At 54.8% G+C, this 16,555-nt stretch overlaps 1 protein-coding gene across 6 annotated transcripts in view; it reads left to right on the plus strand.

Moving 5' to 3' along the window:
- Positions 1-10,930: 10,930 nt before the first annotated feature.
- PAX8 (paired box 8) overlaps positions 10,931-16,555 on the plus strand; it is a 50,463-nt gene continuing 44,838 nt past the window's right edge. For all 6 annotated transcript variants that reach the window (XM_070429663.1, XM_070429667.1, XM_070429664.1 and 3 more), the window contains exons 1-2: positions 10,931-11,022; positions 11,355-11,457. In XM_070429663.1, the coding sequence (XP_070285764.1) occupies positions 11,433-11,457 (25 nt within the window). In that variant the 5' untranslated portion in view covers positions 10,931-11,022; positions 11,355-11,432. The remainder of the gene's footprint in view (positions 11,023-11,354; positions 11,458-16,555) is intronic.

Here is a 16,555-nt window from a genome sequence, read left to right on the forward strand (position 1 = left end):
CTTGGGTTTTGCTCAGGGCACAGCTCTGGGAACTGCCCCTCTGCACTGTGACCTGAGAGCCAGGACACGGACCACCTCCCACACACTCGTCCTCATAGAGACCAGACACCCAGGCAGGTGAGTGACCTCCTCAGGGCCCTGCACCTCGACCCCAACCTCCTGACTCCCAGCCAAGACTCTGTAAGGGCCCTGTATAGACCCAGAGGCAGACATGTCCATGTGTCTTGCCCCCCCCCTCCTCCTGCCAGCCTTGCTCTGTCAGTGTTTAGATGGGGTGGGGTTTGAAATCCAAACCTAGGGCAAGGTTAGGCCCAACCTCCTCCCCATCCTGTCAGCCCACCTGTGCACTCAGTCCTGGGCCAGCACCTGCCTCCTCTTTCACCAGATCTGACCGCAGTCAAACAGAAGCTTCCTGGCCACTGGGGGGAGAGCCAGATTGCCCGCCTGCCCGCCCGCAGTGGCCACCACTTTGGGGGACCGAGCTCTGTCTCCAGAGGACAGGAAGCCAGGCAGGGCCAGCGCTTACACTGAGCCTGGTCTTCACAGCGCTGTATCCTTCAGCACCAGACCCACAGGGACAGTGAAGGCCATTGTTGACTCTTGACAACATTTCCACCACCCCATCGCCACCATCGCTCTCTCACCCCAACGCTCCCATCGGCCCTCAGGGGATTGTGGGAACATGGCCTCCCAGCTGCAACCCATTCTCAGCACTGCAGCCAGGAAAAGTGTCTGAAACATAAGGCTGCCCCTTCCTTTCCCTCTGATAAAAACCTTTAACGCACTCCCCTTTGCTTTTCAGGGTAAAGTCCACATTCCTTAACTCGCCTACAAGGACTCAGGATCTAACCCTGCACAGCAACCCGGTCTACCTCTCCAATCCCACCATACCTTATTATATGGAACATATCACTTCAGCCTGGCCGGTGATAGGGCCTATTGGGGCCGTCTCACCCAGTCCGGGAGGGAGGGACCGAGGGAGGTTGGCTGGCCGTGGGAGATGGGCTGTGGGAGCACACTGATCACCAGGCGGCAGCTCCTGCATTGAGCGTCTGCCCCCCTGGTGGTCAGTGTGCGTCATAGAGACCAGTCGACTGGTCATTCAGTCAACCAGTCGTAATAGTCGCTTAGGCTTTTATATATATAGATAATATACCCGCCACGCACAGACACACTCACACCCCCCCCCCCCCCACCCCCGTAACTGCACTACAGTGAATTCAGTTCCCTAAATGTGCCTGATGCCCCTGGCCACTGGACCCTCACGCGTGCTCTTTGTTTTCTTTCCATACCACAATGTTCTAGCTTCACTTCCTCCCATCCTCTACTTGCCCGGTTGGTTCCACCTCTCCCTTCTGGTCTCTGCTTTGAGATTCTATCTGAACAGCCCCGTGTGAGCTGCCTGCCCTGTGAGGTGGGGGACACTCTCGCTGTCCACTCCCACCCATCACCGCATGTCGCACACCTTCTTCAAGTACTTGTCTGTTTGTTCCATGACCACATGACTCTTGTTTTGGTCACCGTGTTCCCAGGTCTTAACAGAGGGCCCAGCACTTAGTAAATGTTCAATAAATATTTGTACAATGACATCCATGGAAAAGGAGGGAGGGAAGGAGAGAGGGAGTGAGGAGGAAGGAGAGAGGAAAGAGAAAGGACTCCTCTGGCATTATATTCACAGTCATAATGGCTCCAAATTCATCATCCCTCACATTTCTTACCAGTTCACAAATTATATTCACACACCCTGCTGATAGGGTGTGAATAATATATGCCCTTTTTTAAAAAACTGAGAAACCCGAGAATCAGAGCGGGTGAGTGACTTTCCCAAGGGCCCACGACGTGGGGCAGGGCAGGGCTGTGCCACAACCTGGCCTCTCTGACTTCGAGTTCATGGCCTCTCAGGTTCTGGAATAGAGAGACTGAGCCCCAAGCATGGAGAGAGTATAATGCTGAACTCAGTCACCCAAACTGACCTGTGGAGGTGGCTTTGTTTTGGGATCCCGGAGCCTGAGGTCACCCCTCATTCCCTGGCTAGCTCAGGGCAGTCAAGGCTGATCTGGGGGGAAGGGCATTCCCCTGCCAGGTCACCTGCCCTGAGGGGTGCACACCATGCTCACTGCCTGGAGGATTAGGGAACCTCCCCAGCTCCCACTTCTTACCAGCCCAGCCTGCTCACCTTCAATCTTCAAAGGTATATTCCGGAGCAACGGAAAGGGAAGGCAGACTAGGCTTCATTCTATTTTAAAGGCGTCCACGCTGTGCTCCCACCATCCCATTTCCAACTTCTCCAGGAAAATACCCACGCGTGTGCACAAAGAGTTCATTGCAAAATATTTTTTAAGAAAAAGATGAGAGAAATACCCATGGGAAGGGGGCAGTTAATTAGAACACATTACATCCATGTTTTGTTTTCTGGTGGAGAAGTTGGGACAAAGATAGCTAAATGTCGTGATGTGGAAAGATGCTCAGGACATTGGCTAAGGGAGAAAAAGCAACCAGCAGAGCCAGACTTCCATGCAGTTTGCTACTGTGCATGCGAAACGCACACCCCGAAAACAAAGTCCTCATTTCCAGGGGCATAGACATCAGATATGAACGGGAAAGGTCTGCAAGGACAAATACAAATAATAACAGGGCTACCTCAGGCTAAGGGCTGAGGAAGGGAGACATTTATCACCACAGTGTGAATTATTTATGATATATTCTGTGTATACGCTAACAATAAAGAAATGAAAACAGAAAGAAAACTGGAGAAGACTGTCCTCTCAATGAATCAGAAGGTGGCAGTAAGGTCAGACATCTGCCACCAGGAGCCGACCCACCCCTGGCCTCCCAGGAGGATGTCACATTCTCACCCCACCTCTGGAGCCACAGGAACACTGTCCAGGAGGAGAGAGCTGAGGCTGAAGAACTGGGTGGTCCCTCTGAGCAGAGAGAAGGTTCTGCTCCACAGTGTAGTCTTGGGCATATTGAGGACCACTGGGTGAGTGCACACCTAGAGCTGGGCCAGGGGAGTGCGCACCCAGAGCTGGGCCAGGGGAGTGCGCATCCAGAGCTGGGCCAGGGGAGTGCACACCCAGAGCTGGGCCAGGGGAGTGCGCACCCAGAGCTGGGCCAGGGGAGTGCGCACCCAGAGCTGGGCCAGGGGAGTGCGCACCCAGAGCTGGGCCAGGGGAGTGCACACCCAGAGCTGGGCCAGGGCAGTGCACACCCAGAGCTGGGCCAGGGCAGTGCACACCCAGAGCTGGGGCCAGGGGAGTGCACACCCAGAGCTGGGCCAGGGGAGTGCACACCCAGAGCTGGGGACAGGGCAGTGCACACCCAGAGCTGGGCCAGGGCAGTGCACACCCAGAGCTGGGCCAGGGCAGTGCACACCCAGAGCTGGGCCAGGGGAGTGCACACCCAGAGCTGGGGACAGGGCAGTGCACACCCAGAGCTGGGCCAGGGCAGTGCACACCCAGAGCTGGGCCAGGGGAGTGCGCACCCAGAGCTGGGCCAGGGGAGTGCACACCCAGAGCTGGACCAGGGCAGTGCACACCCAGAGCTGGGCCAGGGCAGTGCACACCCAGAGCTGGGGCCAGGGGAGTGCACACCCAGAGCTGGGCCAGGGGAGTGCACACCCAGAGCTGGGGACAGGGCAGTGCACACCCAGAGCTGGGCCAGGGCAGTGCACACCCAGAGCTGGGCCAGGGCAGTGCACACCCAGAGCTGGGCCAGGGGAGTGCACACCCAGAGCTGGGGACAGGGCAGTGCACACCCAGAGCTGGGCCAGGGCAGTGCACACCCAGAGCTGGGCCAGGGGAGTGCACACCCAGAGCTGGGGACAGGGCAGTGCACACCCAGAGCTGGGCCAGGGAAGTGCACACTGAGCTGGGCCAGGGGAGTGCACACTGAGCTGGGCCAGGGGAGTGCACACCTAGAGTTGGGCCAGGGGAGTGCACACCCAGAGCTGGGCCAGGGGAGTGCACACCCAGAGCTGGGGTCAGGGGAGTGCACACCCAGAGCTGGGCCAGGGGAGTGCACACCCAGAGCTGGGGTCAGGGGAGTGCACACCCAGAGCTGGGGACAAGGGAGTGCACACCCAGAGCTGGGGACAGGGGAGGGCACACCCAGAGCTGGGGACAGGGGAGTGCACACCCAGAGCTGGGGACAGGGGAGTGCACACCCAGAGCTGGGGACAGGGGAGTGCACACCCAGAGCTGGGGACAGGGGAGTGCACACCCAGAGCTGGGCCAGGGGAGTGCACACCCAGAGCTGGGCCAGGGGAGTGCACACCCAGAGCTGGGGCCAGGGGAGTGCACACCCAGAGCTGGGCCAGGGGAGTGCACACCCAGAGCTGAGGGTGGAGTGAGGATGCAGCTCCCAGTCCTGGACCCTGTGCTCTGCTTTTGGAGCAACATGCGAGTCCAGTTCTCCTTCTCTGTCCCTGTTTCCTAGTGTCCTGAGTATGGTGACAGTGGCACCACCTTAGGTCTATGAGCAACACTCCTTCCTCTTGATCGGGGTCAGTTTGACGTCAGTCACTAACATTTACTGAGCACCCATGTGCTCCGAGCATTTTGTCTGAATAATCATCCCTGTTAGTCTCCCTGCTCAGTTTCAGACAAGGCAGGTGATTGCACAAGGTCACACAGCAGGGAAGGCTGTGCCCGGATTCCAGCTTTGGTGCCAGATGCCCAGCCCCTGTCAATTGTTATCAGTTGTGACTCCTGCGTTGTCTCTGCATTAGGGAAGGACAGATGTGCCAGCACTCTGGTGGGAAAGACCCCTCTCCCGGACTCTGGGCCCCTCCACCCTCCACAGGAGTGAGCTCAAGGGAAGTGACTCTGCATGGAAACAGAAGTCACGGAGCCCATGGGATCAAAGTCCACCAAGTGACTGGGAACATGGATGAAGCAACAGAAGCCATCAGGGCACAGCACACCCAAGAGGCTTAGGAAGGTGAGTTTAGGATAAAATAAAATAAAATAAAATAAAATAAAATAAAAAAGGAAATTCTCCTGCAGAGACCATTTGCCTACAAATGAAGAGTTCCAAAACAAAGTTTAGAAAAATGTATAGGCAGGGATGGGGAACCTTATTTCTGCCAAGGGCCATTTGGATATTTATAACATCATTTGCGGGCCATACAAAATTATCAACTTAAAAAGTGGCCTGCTCTATTTGGTCAAACATTCGATTAACTCACCCCTCATGCTTTGGCAGGGCCAGACAGAATGATTTCGCGGGCCCCACTCCTGGTTTAAGGTCTGAGGAGCTAATATAAAGTATGGTGCCCACCGTTGATAACACTGTTTTATATCATTGGAATTTTCTTGGAAATTAAAACTTAAATGTTTTCACCATTAAAAATGATAAAAAATGAGGTGACAGATGTGTGGATGAACTAGGGGGGAACCCTTCCACAATGTACACATCTCAAGTCACCATATTGTACACTTTAAATATCCTACAATTTTACCTCAATCAAGCTGGGAAGCAAGAAGGAGGAGGAGGAAGAGGACAAGGAGGAAGAGGAGGAGGAGGAGGAGGAAAAAGGAAATGTACAGGTGTATGATTCACTCATTCTTGCCACCAGGGTGCCCAGTGTCTAAGCTTTGCCGAGTGCGTAGAAATTCAGTTGGGGTAAGTGGCCTCAATTTTCTCCCGTCCTTCCATCCATCTGTCCTCTCTGAGGGCCCGGAACACCTAAGTCTCCTCACCAAGCATCAAGCTTCCTCCAACAGGCCAAGGCGACCCCTGAAACTAACAGAGAAGACTTTCTAGTTTGCTTTCCAGTTTGTTTCAATGGCTTTCTTGGAGCATTTATTGCATCTGTGCCCTGGAGCCTGGGTGGGAGAGAGAGTGCTGGCTCAGGGTTCAGATGAGCCTGAGTTCAAATCCTGGCTCTGTGGCACTGGAATGACCCAGAGCAACCTCTACCTCTGTTGTCTCCAAACTCAGCTTCACTGGGTGTCTGGGGAATAAGTGGGTTGTACCTAAGGCATGCCATCGTACTGGCATTTAGCGATACCAGTAAATAGCAGTAGAGGTGGCTGCTCTTACAGAAGGAAGCCAGCACCATGCCCTGAGTTCCTTCAAGGTGAGGGTGTGTCCATCGACCGCTGTGCTCCCATGTGTGCCTTCTCCCTTCCTTCCTTCCTTCCTTCAATCCTTCCTTCCTTCTTTCCTTCCTTCTTTCCTTCCTTCCTTCCTTCCAAGCAGGAGCCCGCCCCACCTCCCAGGCCTGGTCCTTTCCTCAGGCCCCTGGGCACTGCCGAGGGCCAGGGGAGGACAGGCTCTATTCTGTGGTTTGTGCCAAGAGCAGGAGCCTCTGGCATTCCAAGGCCACGGAGAACAAAGCCAGCCATGAGTCTGATGAAGGCCCGCGCCTGGGTTTTTTCCATGGCACCTCCCCACCAACAGTGCCAGGAAGGCCCCCACTCAGGTGCCCAGCGTTGGCCTGGGAGGATTCCTGTGGCCTGACTCGGGCTGCTCTGGCGGGAGGCAGGGGCCTGGCTGAGGGGAGGGCATTCCTGCAGCGTGAGCTGCACCCTCTCCTGGCACAGGAAAGTTTTCTAGCCACCGGGTCAGACCTCACCTCACCCCGGCCACTCCCTGGGTTCCAGAACCTTCCTCCTGAAGGGAGGAGTGTGGGTGCTGGAAGGGGGCGGGTGGATTAGGCTGGGAGAGCAGAATTCCCAACACTTAAGGGAAGGCCTGGGCCACCAGTGCGGCCTGGACCTTGCGTCATCCACCCACCGGCTAAGAACCTGGGACGTGGTGCTTACTTTCCTGTGGCTCTGTCTTCTCATCTGCAAAATAGGTCGCAAAAGGGCCTCGCTCATTGTTTATAATGTTTAAAGATCCTCACCTAAGGATACGTTTATTGATTTTTAGGGAGAGAGAGGAAGAGAGAGAGAGAAACATAAAGTAGATTGCCTCCTCTGCATACCAGGACTGGGGATCGAACCCACAACGTAGTTTTGTGCCCTGACCAGAAACTGAACCTGTAACCATGTTGGTGTATGGAACAACGCTCCAACCAACTATGACACCAGACTGGGTATTTTTAACTTTTTAAAAAAACTATTATTACTAGAAAAAACTGACCCGTGTTATCCCCTCTCTACATTGGCCCCTTCCTCTCTGGGCCCCAGGGAGGCTCCTACACAAGCCTGGAGACAGCACTCTGCCCCAGCAGCCCAGGTGGCAGCCACCCAGGGGCGGCCGTGGGCAAGGGGCCCCGGAGAGATGTGCCCAGAGCACCTTTCCCAGCTGAAGCGACTGGACCTCTGCCACCAGTGGCTTTTTCCAAAGTGCTTTCCACAACCGGTGGCCCTTTCCTTTCTCCTGCCAGGACCTGTATTTCTATTTCTGGGTTTTGAAAGCCTGAGGGGAAGAGGGGAGGAGCACAAGACAATTAATGATTGATTGTCTGGCACAACCACCGGGAGGCCTCAGGGCCTGCCCTGGCCATTTCCCGAGGTGTGGGGACAGGGGAGCCATGCTGTGTGGCTGTGGCACCCCTGGGCAAGTCTGAGGGGAGAAGGGACCCTGAGCACTACCCCCCGGGGGCCCCCTCTGCCTTCGGCTGTGCTTCCGCTTTCAGGGTCCCCTGAGGGACACCCCAGCCCCCATGCAGCCCATAGCCACCCTCCACCCACAGCGCACTCCCTGGCCCTTTCCTGCCAACAGGAAATCACCTGTCCATCACCTCGGGGCTCAGGTGGCTGTTTGTAACTCACAGTGCTTTGGGGAAAGGATTAAAGGAACCGACTTCTACAGCAAAATCTGAGAGCACTTTTCCCTCTGCCCTCTGGAAGTGCTGCCCTGCCTTTGTTGTCTAATAATAATTAACTCTGTGCAGAGCTGCGGCTTTCAAAGGGCGTTCACATCCATAACTCTATTCACCTCACAACAAAGCCAGGACAGGTCCTCCCGCCCCACTCCCCACCTGCACCCACACCCCAAAGAAGAGGAAACCCAGGCTCAGAGAAAGGAAAGAGCCCATCCCAGGGAGCCAGGGCAGAGCCGCTCACCTCCTAACTCCAAACAGGAGCGGCTGTTTCCTTCCCAAAAGGTGTACATTAGTCCCAGCAGGCGTTTATCACATAGGGGAGGGCAGGTTACCAAAGAGGGTTCTTGGGGGCAAAAACTTTCCCCCAAGGCTGACCTCTCCCAGGGTACCTGGGGCAGAGGGAGAGGCCCATGGACCTAGGGAGTTCCAGGGCCACGCAGCCTGAGCCAGGAGGTAGGATTCCTGCTGCACAATTAACCGGCCCCCAAACCACCTGCTTCCCGGCTCCATCAGCTAGATGGCCACCTCATCCTGGTTTGCCTGGGACAGTGGGTTTAGCACCCACATCCCACATCCAGAGCCCTGCCAAGCCCTGCCACTGGCTCAGTGAGTTTCAGCTGGGTCCCGCGGAAAAGAGACCATTTTTGGAAGGCTCAGCAGATCAACCTAAACTTTAAAAAGCACAGAATACTCACTGGACACAGGCCGCTGCCTGGGGTGGGTAGTAAACTCTTTAAGAATTTTCATTTCTACAATGAAACACTCAGATCTGTGGCCAGATGTGTCAAAACGGTAAAGACAAGCCAGAGTTGCTTTCTCTCCTCTATTTATCTTTGTATTGGCAACTAAATCAACTTATTTGGGAAAAACACTGGGTTAAAAAAAAATTGTAAGGAGGCTTAAACCACAGGTTGCCGCGGGCATCGACTCTGAGAAGAAGCGCTGGAGAAGAAGGTGTTGGTTCTGAAAAGCATTTTTCTCAATTTCCCATTGATCTGAGAGTCTGTCAGTCATGATGCTAAATTTAGTTAGAAATCTGAAGTAACATCGAAGGAAAGTTTGGGATTTTCATTCTTAACTAAGAGAATCGTGGATTTTTAAAAGTCTGAGAAAAAACTGTGACAAAAGGCATTTAAAAAACATCTATGTATTTCAACCTCTTCATTTTGCAGAGAAAGAGCCCCAAGGGGTCGGGATGCTATTACACCATTTCCTTGGCCTTGGCTGAAGAGAAGCAGGACATGGCAAGGACCCCGGCCTGCTTCCCACGGGTACCAGAAAGCAGGGCCAGAGCAGGCTGTGGGCTCAGTGCTCAGAGCTTCTCTGCAGAGTGGCCTCCTGTCCCCTGCCATCTGGGGCAGGGTGCTCTCAAGGTGTATGGAGGTAGGTTTTGCACATTAAGTCTTCATAATAAAAATACTTTTAGAAGATGAGCTCACAAGTGAGACAGGGATGTTTTGATGACTTACCAGTGGTTTTCGTCCTTTGATAACTTTTGTCAGAAATGGCGGGTGTGGGGTGGGGCTTGTTTTGTTGAGCCAGAGGACAGCATAGGCGGGTGCTTGGGTTCCATGGTCGCTGGGTTCCATGGTCGCTTGCACTTCTCAACCCTGCAGTTGGGTGGCCCCTCTGAGGCCTGCACAGCTGTTGGGATGAGGGCTTGTCAGGCTCGCCCTGGAGCACAACCTCAGGGGTGCGAGGGGAGCCTCTTGGTGGCTTTCAGGCTCCCCTAGAAGCTGGGGTGGGGGGCAGTTGCCAGTGGTGGTGGGACCTATGCTGAGGGCCACTGCCATCTCAACACCCTTCCAGCGTCTCTCCATCTCTCCGGGCTCTGAGCAGAGAAGTGGAGCGTCCAGACATCTGGAAACCACAGAGCAACTGTAAAGGACAATGTTAGAGGAACTTTTGAAACAATAAAGCACCTACTGCTTTTGTTGAGAGACGTTAAGAAATGCGGAGGCTCCGTTTGGGGTCCTACACAGTCTTTTTCCTTTCACAAAATGATTAATTTTTGATAAATTGAGAACCGAGAAGGGAGGAGGAAGTGGGTTAGCCTGAAAGACAGAACTTTATTTTTAATTAAGAAAAATATTGTGAATTCTCTCTCTCCCTCACACACATACACCCCTGAATACGCTGTCTCCTCTGCCCCTTGCTTCTTGCTCACCCAGCAGCTCCACCCTCTGTTCCAGCGCCTCCCCAGGCAGCACAGCCCCTGGGGATGAGGGGGCATGCTGCCCTCTGGGCTGTAACCCTGAGCCCCAGAGCCTGGCCTGAGATTGAAGGGGCATCCAGGCCTTGCCCCACCCTCACAGTGTTGCCTGTACCCCACTTTTGCCACACTAAGGCTCCTCAGTCCCACACGGGATCTTATCTACACCCAGGCCCTCACTCCCCAAGGCTGCTGACCTCTGTCCTGTCCCTTTCTAACACCCTCCCACGGTGAGGTGAGATCTAGGCTCTCACCAGCAGGCCTGTGGACTCTTCTCCCAAGTTCAGAAGCCTCCAGGAGCAAGAAAGAGGGCTGGCACTGTGTGTGTGTGTGTGTGTGTGTGTGTGTGTGTGTGTGTGTGTGTGGTTTGGTGGAGGGGGGCCTGTGAAATGGGTTTTGTGACCATTGTCATTAACCTAGTAGTGTGGACCCTGTCTGGTGGCGAGGAGGGAGTGGGCTCAGGGGCTATTCAGGGTTCTGTCCTCAAAGAGGCCGCACCAGCGGTGAGAAGGTGCGCAGCTTCTACCTAAAGAAGCCAGCATAAAAACAACAGTTCCTCCTGCAGAGGAAAGGCTGCTTGCCCACGAGCAGACCAGGAGCGAGAAGGCACTGACCAGCAGCTGTGACTCTCACTTCTGGTGGCCAGTGACCTGGGAGGACCCAGAGACCCTCATCCCCAGGCCTGAGGTCTCCATCCCACTCCTTGGATGTTCCCAGGCCTGCTGAGTTAGGGCTCAGCTGCCTCCCTCTCCTCGCCGCTGGAAACAGAAGCTCCAGAGAATGTTTCTAAGTCCTGAGTCCACTCAGCCATGTCCCCCTTGCAAAATCCTCCCCTTCCCGCACCCCCCTGCACCCAGCCAGCCAATCCGCGGGCTGCGAGCCTCCCCAGACCCTTGTGTCAGGGCCCTGGCGGGATAAAACCGGTAGCGATGCCTGGTGGATGGGAACAAACTTGGGACCAAGGAGAGACGCGGGCCCAGGGCACCCTCGCAGCGGACCCGGGCACTGAGGGCCGGAGGCCGCAGGCCAGGTAAGCTGCACAGCCCGGCCGAAAGCTTCCTGGGGGAGAGGGATGATTGAAGAAGGGAGCCGGTCCCCAAAAGCCTTTTTCCTCCCAGGTTAAACTGGATGAGGTTGGGGCGGCAGAGGAGAGGGCACCCGGGCTGGAGTTGGGACTTAGTTGGCAGACCCCCAATCCCCGACTTCCCGACCCACACGTGCTTGGTAGGCCAGGCTGAGGTTGGCCACACTTCGCCTAGACCCCTCCGACTCCTGCCACGAAGCGAAAGCCAGGGGGACAGGGCCTGGGCGCAGGGCTAAGGCAGCAGACACGCTCTCATGCCCTTTCCCCTGGGCCTGCAGGGCAGCGGCGCGGCGGATGCGGCAGGGACCTGCGTGAGGACTCCCTGAGCCTCGCGCGGGCCACGAGTGATCCTCAGGATGCCTCACAACTCCATCAGATCCGGTAAGGACGCGCGTGGCCGGACCCCAGCCCGGGTCGCCGTGAGTCCCTGCGTGCGCTCGGGGCAGCGGGGTTGGGGGGCGTGCGCGCCGGGGTCGCGGGACCCCGCTTCGCGAGGACGCGGCAGGGGTGCCTTGGGGCCTGGCGCTCCGCTGCGGCCGCCTCGCCGCTCTCTAGGGCTCTGAGGTACCCTCGCCCAGCGGGGCTGCCAACGCAGGCCTTGGCTTCTGCGGACCACACGGAGGGGTAAGATCTCTCCGCGGGGCCAGAGAGGTGTCCCTCGCACCCACCGCGGCTGGCATGGCGGGTGAGGGTGGGCCGCGCGCTGCTGGACTTGCAGTTCCCTTGTCCCGGCCACCAAGCGCTTGTCCGGATGCGCGCAGCTCTCCGGGATCCCCAGGCGCTACTGTGAGCCCGCGCACCTCTCCAGGAGCCCGTGTTTCGGGGCCTGGGAGCCCTGAGTGAGCTCGGGGTTCGGGCTCCTCCTGGCCGAGCACGGGGCAGGCGGGGAGCAGCCGGCGCATGGAGCGTCTGGGCTTCTAGGACTGAGCTCCCGCGGTGCCGGTGCGGAACCTCTTCCCCACCAGCGCCGGGCCTAGGGCCTTCAAAAGCGCTCGGGGTCCCTTAGCCGCAGCACCTGCTCTCCCCTTCTCCTGGGCCCAGCGAGGCCGGGGCGGAGTGGCGGGTGAGCGTCTCTGTTGGGAAGGTGCCCTACAATCGGGCTGGTGGGAGCGCTGGGCACGGCCGCCGGGCGCGCAGCAAGTGTGGGCAGCGGCCTGGTCCGGCCGCGGTGATGGATGGAGCCGGGTTGGCCCCCCGGGAAGGCGATTTATGGGGCCAGGGCGCAGCGCTATCGATTTGGGCCGGCGAAGTGAGAGGAAATCAATATTTCAGATGAATTCTCGGCGAATATGAAGTCCGCTCGGCAAACGGGACATTTGTTATAATAAGGAGGTCGGATCGGCGCGGCGCGCGGCTGAGATCTCTATTTAGCCAGAGCGCGGCGGTCCAGCTCCGCGCGCAGCCTCGGATTCTCGGGCCCAGGCTTCGCGGTGTGCGGCGCGGGGAGACCCGGGGGTGGGGGCGGACGGTTTCTTATTCTGGTTGGCTGCCTGGCGAGACCGAGTCAGCAGTACCCCACCCCCCACACTGCCGTCAGTCCTGGGGCGCAGGTCCGAAACCTCGCGACCCTTCCGGGAGCCCGGGTGCGAGTGGGTCTACCCAGCACCTCTTGCCCGGGGGCGCCCGGGCGCCACGCGCGCTCCTGGACCACTTTCGGAGGCCAGGGAGATGTTTGGCCCCTTAGTCTTTAGCCAAACCGGGTACAATACGGGGCGTCGCCCCGCGGGAGCAGGACCGTCTCCCAGGCCCAGCGCGCAGGGTGCGGGTTCTTGCGCCAGGCAGGTCCGGCCGCTTCCGCTCCGCTCCGGGTCGGGCTTCAACCGCGCCCAACCCACCCCACTCTGTCCCGACCTTTCTGGCGGCGGGAGGACTCGGTGCTCTCGGACCCCGAATGTACTGCGCCGGACCAGACCCTTTGGGAAATAAGACAACGTCGCAATTCCCCGGGCTGGCTTGAGTTTGTTTTCGCTACTTATTTCCATTCTAGAAGCACTCATTAGAGTAAATGGGAGTAAAAGAAAGAAAAAAGACACAATTTGTTTTCATTGTAAATCATCAAGGAGCCCAGATGCTGCGCGGATTCCCGAGAGCTTAGAAGCAACTCGCCCTTGGTCTGGGGAGGGAGCGGAGCACCGGCGGGGGAGGGTCAGGCGTTTCCGTCTAGTGGGGGCGAGAGGGGCTTCTCCCCCGCCCCCACACACACACCAAAAACAAAGAAATAAAGCTGAGCGGAAGGGAGAAAGAGACTTTCCCGTTAGTTTCATGCAATGGTAACACAACAGAAGAGAACTGCCTGAAATGCGGCTCCGAGGGTCTGGGCTACCCCTGCTTCTCTTCTAAATCCTCAGTCGGTTTAGCGTCGAGGATCCCGTCTTTCCGATCAGTTTACTCCACGCTGTTGCCCCGTCTGTGGAGCTCAGTTCATACTCTGACCTTCCTGGTTTTGTAAGCCCATTTCTCGCTTCCGTGCTAGCGGCTTCTTTCTCCCTGCACTTCCGTTTCTTAGGGGCTTCACCTGGAGACTCCCAGCTAAGTCTCCTCGGGAAGAGGGAGCTCAGGCCGCCAGGCCGCCCGGGAGCCGGGAGCCCGGAGCCGGGAGCCGAGCCAGGATCCAGGAGCCAGGCGGGCTCACCTTTCCAGCGACCCTGGGCGCGCGCGCTGGTTCCCCAGTGTCCTGCGCGCCTCTGCGCTGGGCCACCAGCCCACCCTGGGCTTCCTCTGGGCTGATCTTACCTTGTCTTAATATATATATGTACATGTTTTCTACAGCTTTATTCTGAAGGCATGTGGAGAGCGATAGCGAATTATCCTGGTGCGCACTGGTTAGCAATGGGCTGAACCTTCCCTAAAACCCGGTGGGGATTTTGTAGCATCGGGGAACCAAAGAACCTCTCAAGCAAAAATATTTTTTTAAATATTCAAGACGCATGGGAAACGATAAATGCCACATAAATATCAAAAGGTAAACAATACTGTGACTTTGAAGAAGAGAGGTTAGCAAGCAGGCAGTCATTAAAAGTTATGTGGAACGACTCCTCCAACCTTGTGGCCCCGGCTCCTGAAAATGGGATATTCACGCGATAAAATGAGACTTCAGATGGTGGAGGAGCATGCCTCTAAACCCCAGATCTGAGATGGGAAACTGGGGTTGTAGAAAGGAGGAGAGGGGCCAAATGCATTTGGGGAGGATCTGGTTTCTTCCCAGGCTTCTAGCCTGGGATGAAAATAAGGTCTTCCCGGCATGGACACTGTCTGGGAAGAGCATAAAGAGGTATTGGGGTTCCCCAATTCATCTTTGTTTCAAGATGGTCCATGCTCCCACCCTTCTCAATGCAAGTTAATTAGGAGATAATTTAGCGACCTTGTGAATTAGTTTCAAGATAAGTATCTTTTCAAGCTTTGTCACTTTAATTGCCCCACTGATGGATAAGAAGTAATTATTTCTAATTGACACTTTTTGATGTCTATTGGAAGCATTTATTTGGGACTTTTTTGTTGGAGTGGAAGGAAAGTTAATTAATTTTATCAGTCTATACCCAAAAGGACTCTGCCCGATGTTGCTGAAGAGGACAAAGGAAGTAAAGGAACACAGTGCAAAAATCAATCTCACGGAATTTTAATTATGAAGAGATGTTTCTGTTCAAAGGAGAGCATTAACTAAAATAATAGTGTGTCAGAACTTTGTATTTAGGGTCTCCGATCGCCAGTTTTAATGGGTGCATGTTTACTGGGTTATGTTTCCCGTGGTTATGCGGTGCTCACAATCCCTTTATATGCTGACTTCATGGTGGCAGTTACTCTGTTTTGTAACTAATTTTTATAAAGAGTAAAATGAACAGAACTCAGGATGCCTTGAATAAATGGCATTATTTTTGTAAGAGCTAATTGTAAAAAAAAATATTACGAATAGTCCTCCTTGTTCTGTAATTATTGATAGAGTTGAGTATAAAGGTGAAACTTTACTTACGGTGTGACATGCCTTTTCATATCCAAACCTCAGAGCAAACAGCTTAATCATTCACATCCTCCTCCAGAACATGTTACTGTGAAAGGGGAAGAATTGGAAAAAGAAAGAAAGACACGGAAAGGAGGCAGGGGGAGGGGGCTCGGGAGAAGGTGGCTAGATAATAAAAATGAAAGAACTTATTTGAGAAGCGAAGGTAGCCAGGTGCGCAGAACCTTGGCCATTCCTATATAAGAAAATCGAAATGCTACCTCAGAGGACATCCTTCTGAATAGGATTCCTACTGCCGCCCCTAAGTAACCCCCAACCACCACCAGAACCCCCCCACCTTCTGGGCATAAAAAGAGGCAGGGTCTTTGGGAGCCAGCTGGTCTGGATCTCTGGTGTCTAGATGTCAGAATCCTGATTTGTGTCCCTGAAAAGGGAGCCCGAGCTGTGCGCCGCGAGCTGGGGGAGGGGGGCTGATAAACAGATTTTCGTGTTTATTTTATTATTAGAGCCCCTGCAGTGCTCTTTCCTAGTTGTGTACCCACAATCTTTTCATGGGTAGACTTGTGACTCGCTGACATAGGAGGGTATTTCCACATTAGCCCAGAGCGCACGCCTGGACGGAGAGCGGTATAATCAGACAAGGTGCCCTCCCGGCAGGCTAATTGCAGTCCGTGCCTTTCTCAATCATTTATGCGTAAAGTCTTGTCTGCATTTAATGGCGTTTCTCCTGGATTACGTGGAGCTACAAGAATGAGGAAACATTTTAGATGAAAAAGAACTTTAAGACATACAAACAGCAGATAATATCACATACCAACCTCACTATTAGTGAAACTGAAAAATATGTAAATAATGCCAAAAAAATCAGCAAGGGAGAGTTTAGTAATGGAAAATTCCCCTGCAATTAAATGAAACAGTAATTCAGTGTAGATATGCCTGAATGAATTAGCATTTATTAATTGGTTCTCATAAAAACAATGTATGTGTGTGTGTGGTTGCAGGTGTGTTTAAAGTATCCATTTTTCATAGGAAAAGTTTTTCAAATATTCATATCAAATTATGTAGTGATCACATTGTATTTTGCAAAATGTCCCAGTTCTCTCACTGGTGACTTTCACCTGCACACGAGGAATGTAGGGGTAAGGAGAGGAGCCCCCTTGAGGGGAGCAGAATAAAGCCACCCTCTTATCTTGGGACATTTCCAGGTGGTACCAGTGGGGGACATACTGGTAGAGTCTACTTGCTTAGAGACATCCAGACTTGTCCTAGGTGGCTTACCTGCTCTGGGGCACACCTACCTGAGGCAGAGGGCTGCTCCTTGGCCGTGCACACCCCCTACCCCCAGCCTCCTCCCAGCTCAGGCAGCAGCTGCCATTTGTAATCTCAGGAGGAGCTTCCTGGGCTTGACTGTGCAGGGATGTGTTTCCTCTCTGGCCACAGTTGGTCTGTCTTCCGTTCTAAAGCATTTAAAGCTGCTGTATTTATCAGTCCAAGAGGTAGCGAGCTCCCAGAAGCGCAGAGGAA

The sequence above is a fragment of the Myotis yumanensis genome, unplaced genomic scaffold, assembly GCF_028538775.1.
Source record: "Myotis yumanensis isolate MYYU_CA2020_CCGP unplaced genomic scaffold, mMyoYum1.0.hap1 SCAF_11, whole genome shotgun sequence".
NCBI classification, from domain to species: Eukaryota; Metazoa; Chordata; class Mammalia; order Chiroptera; family Vespertilionidae; genus Myotis; species Myotis yumanensis.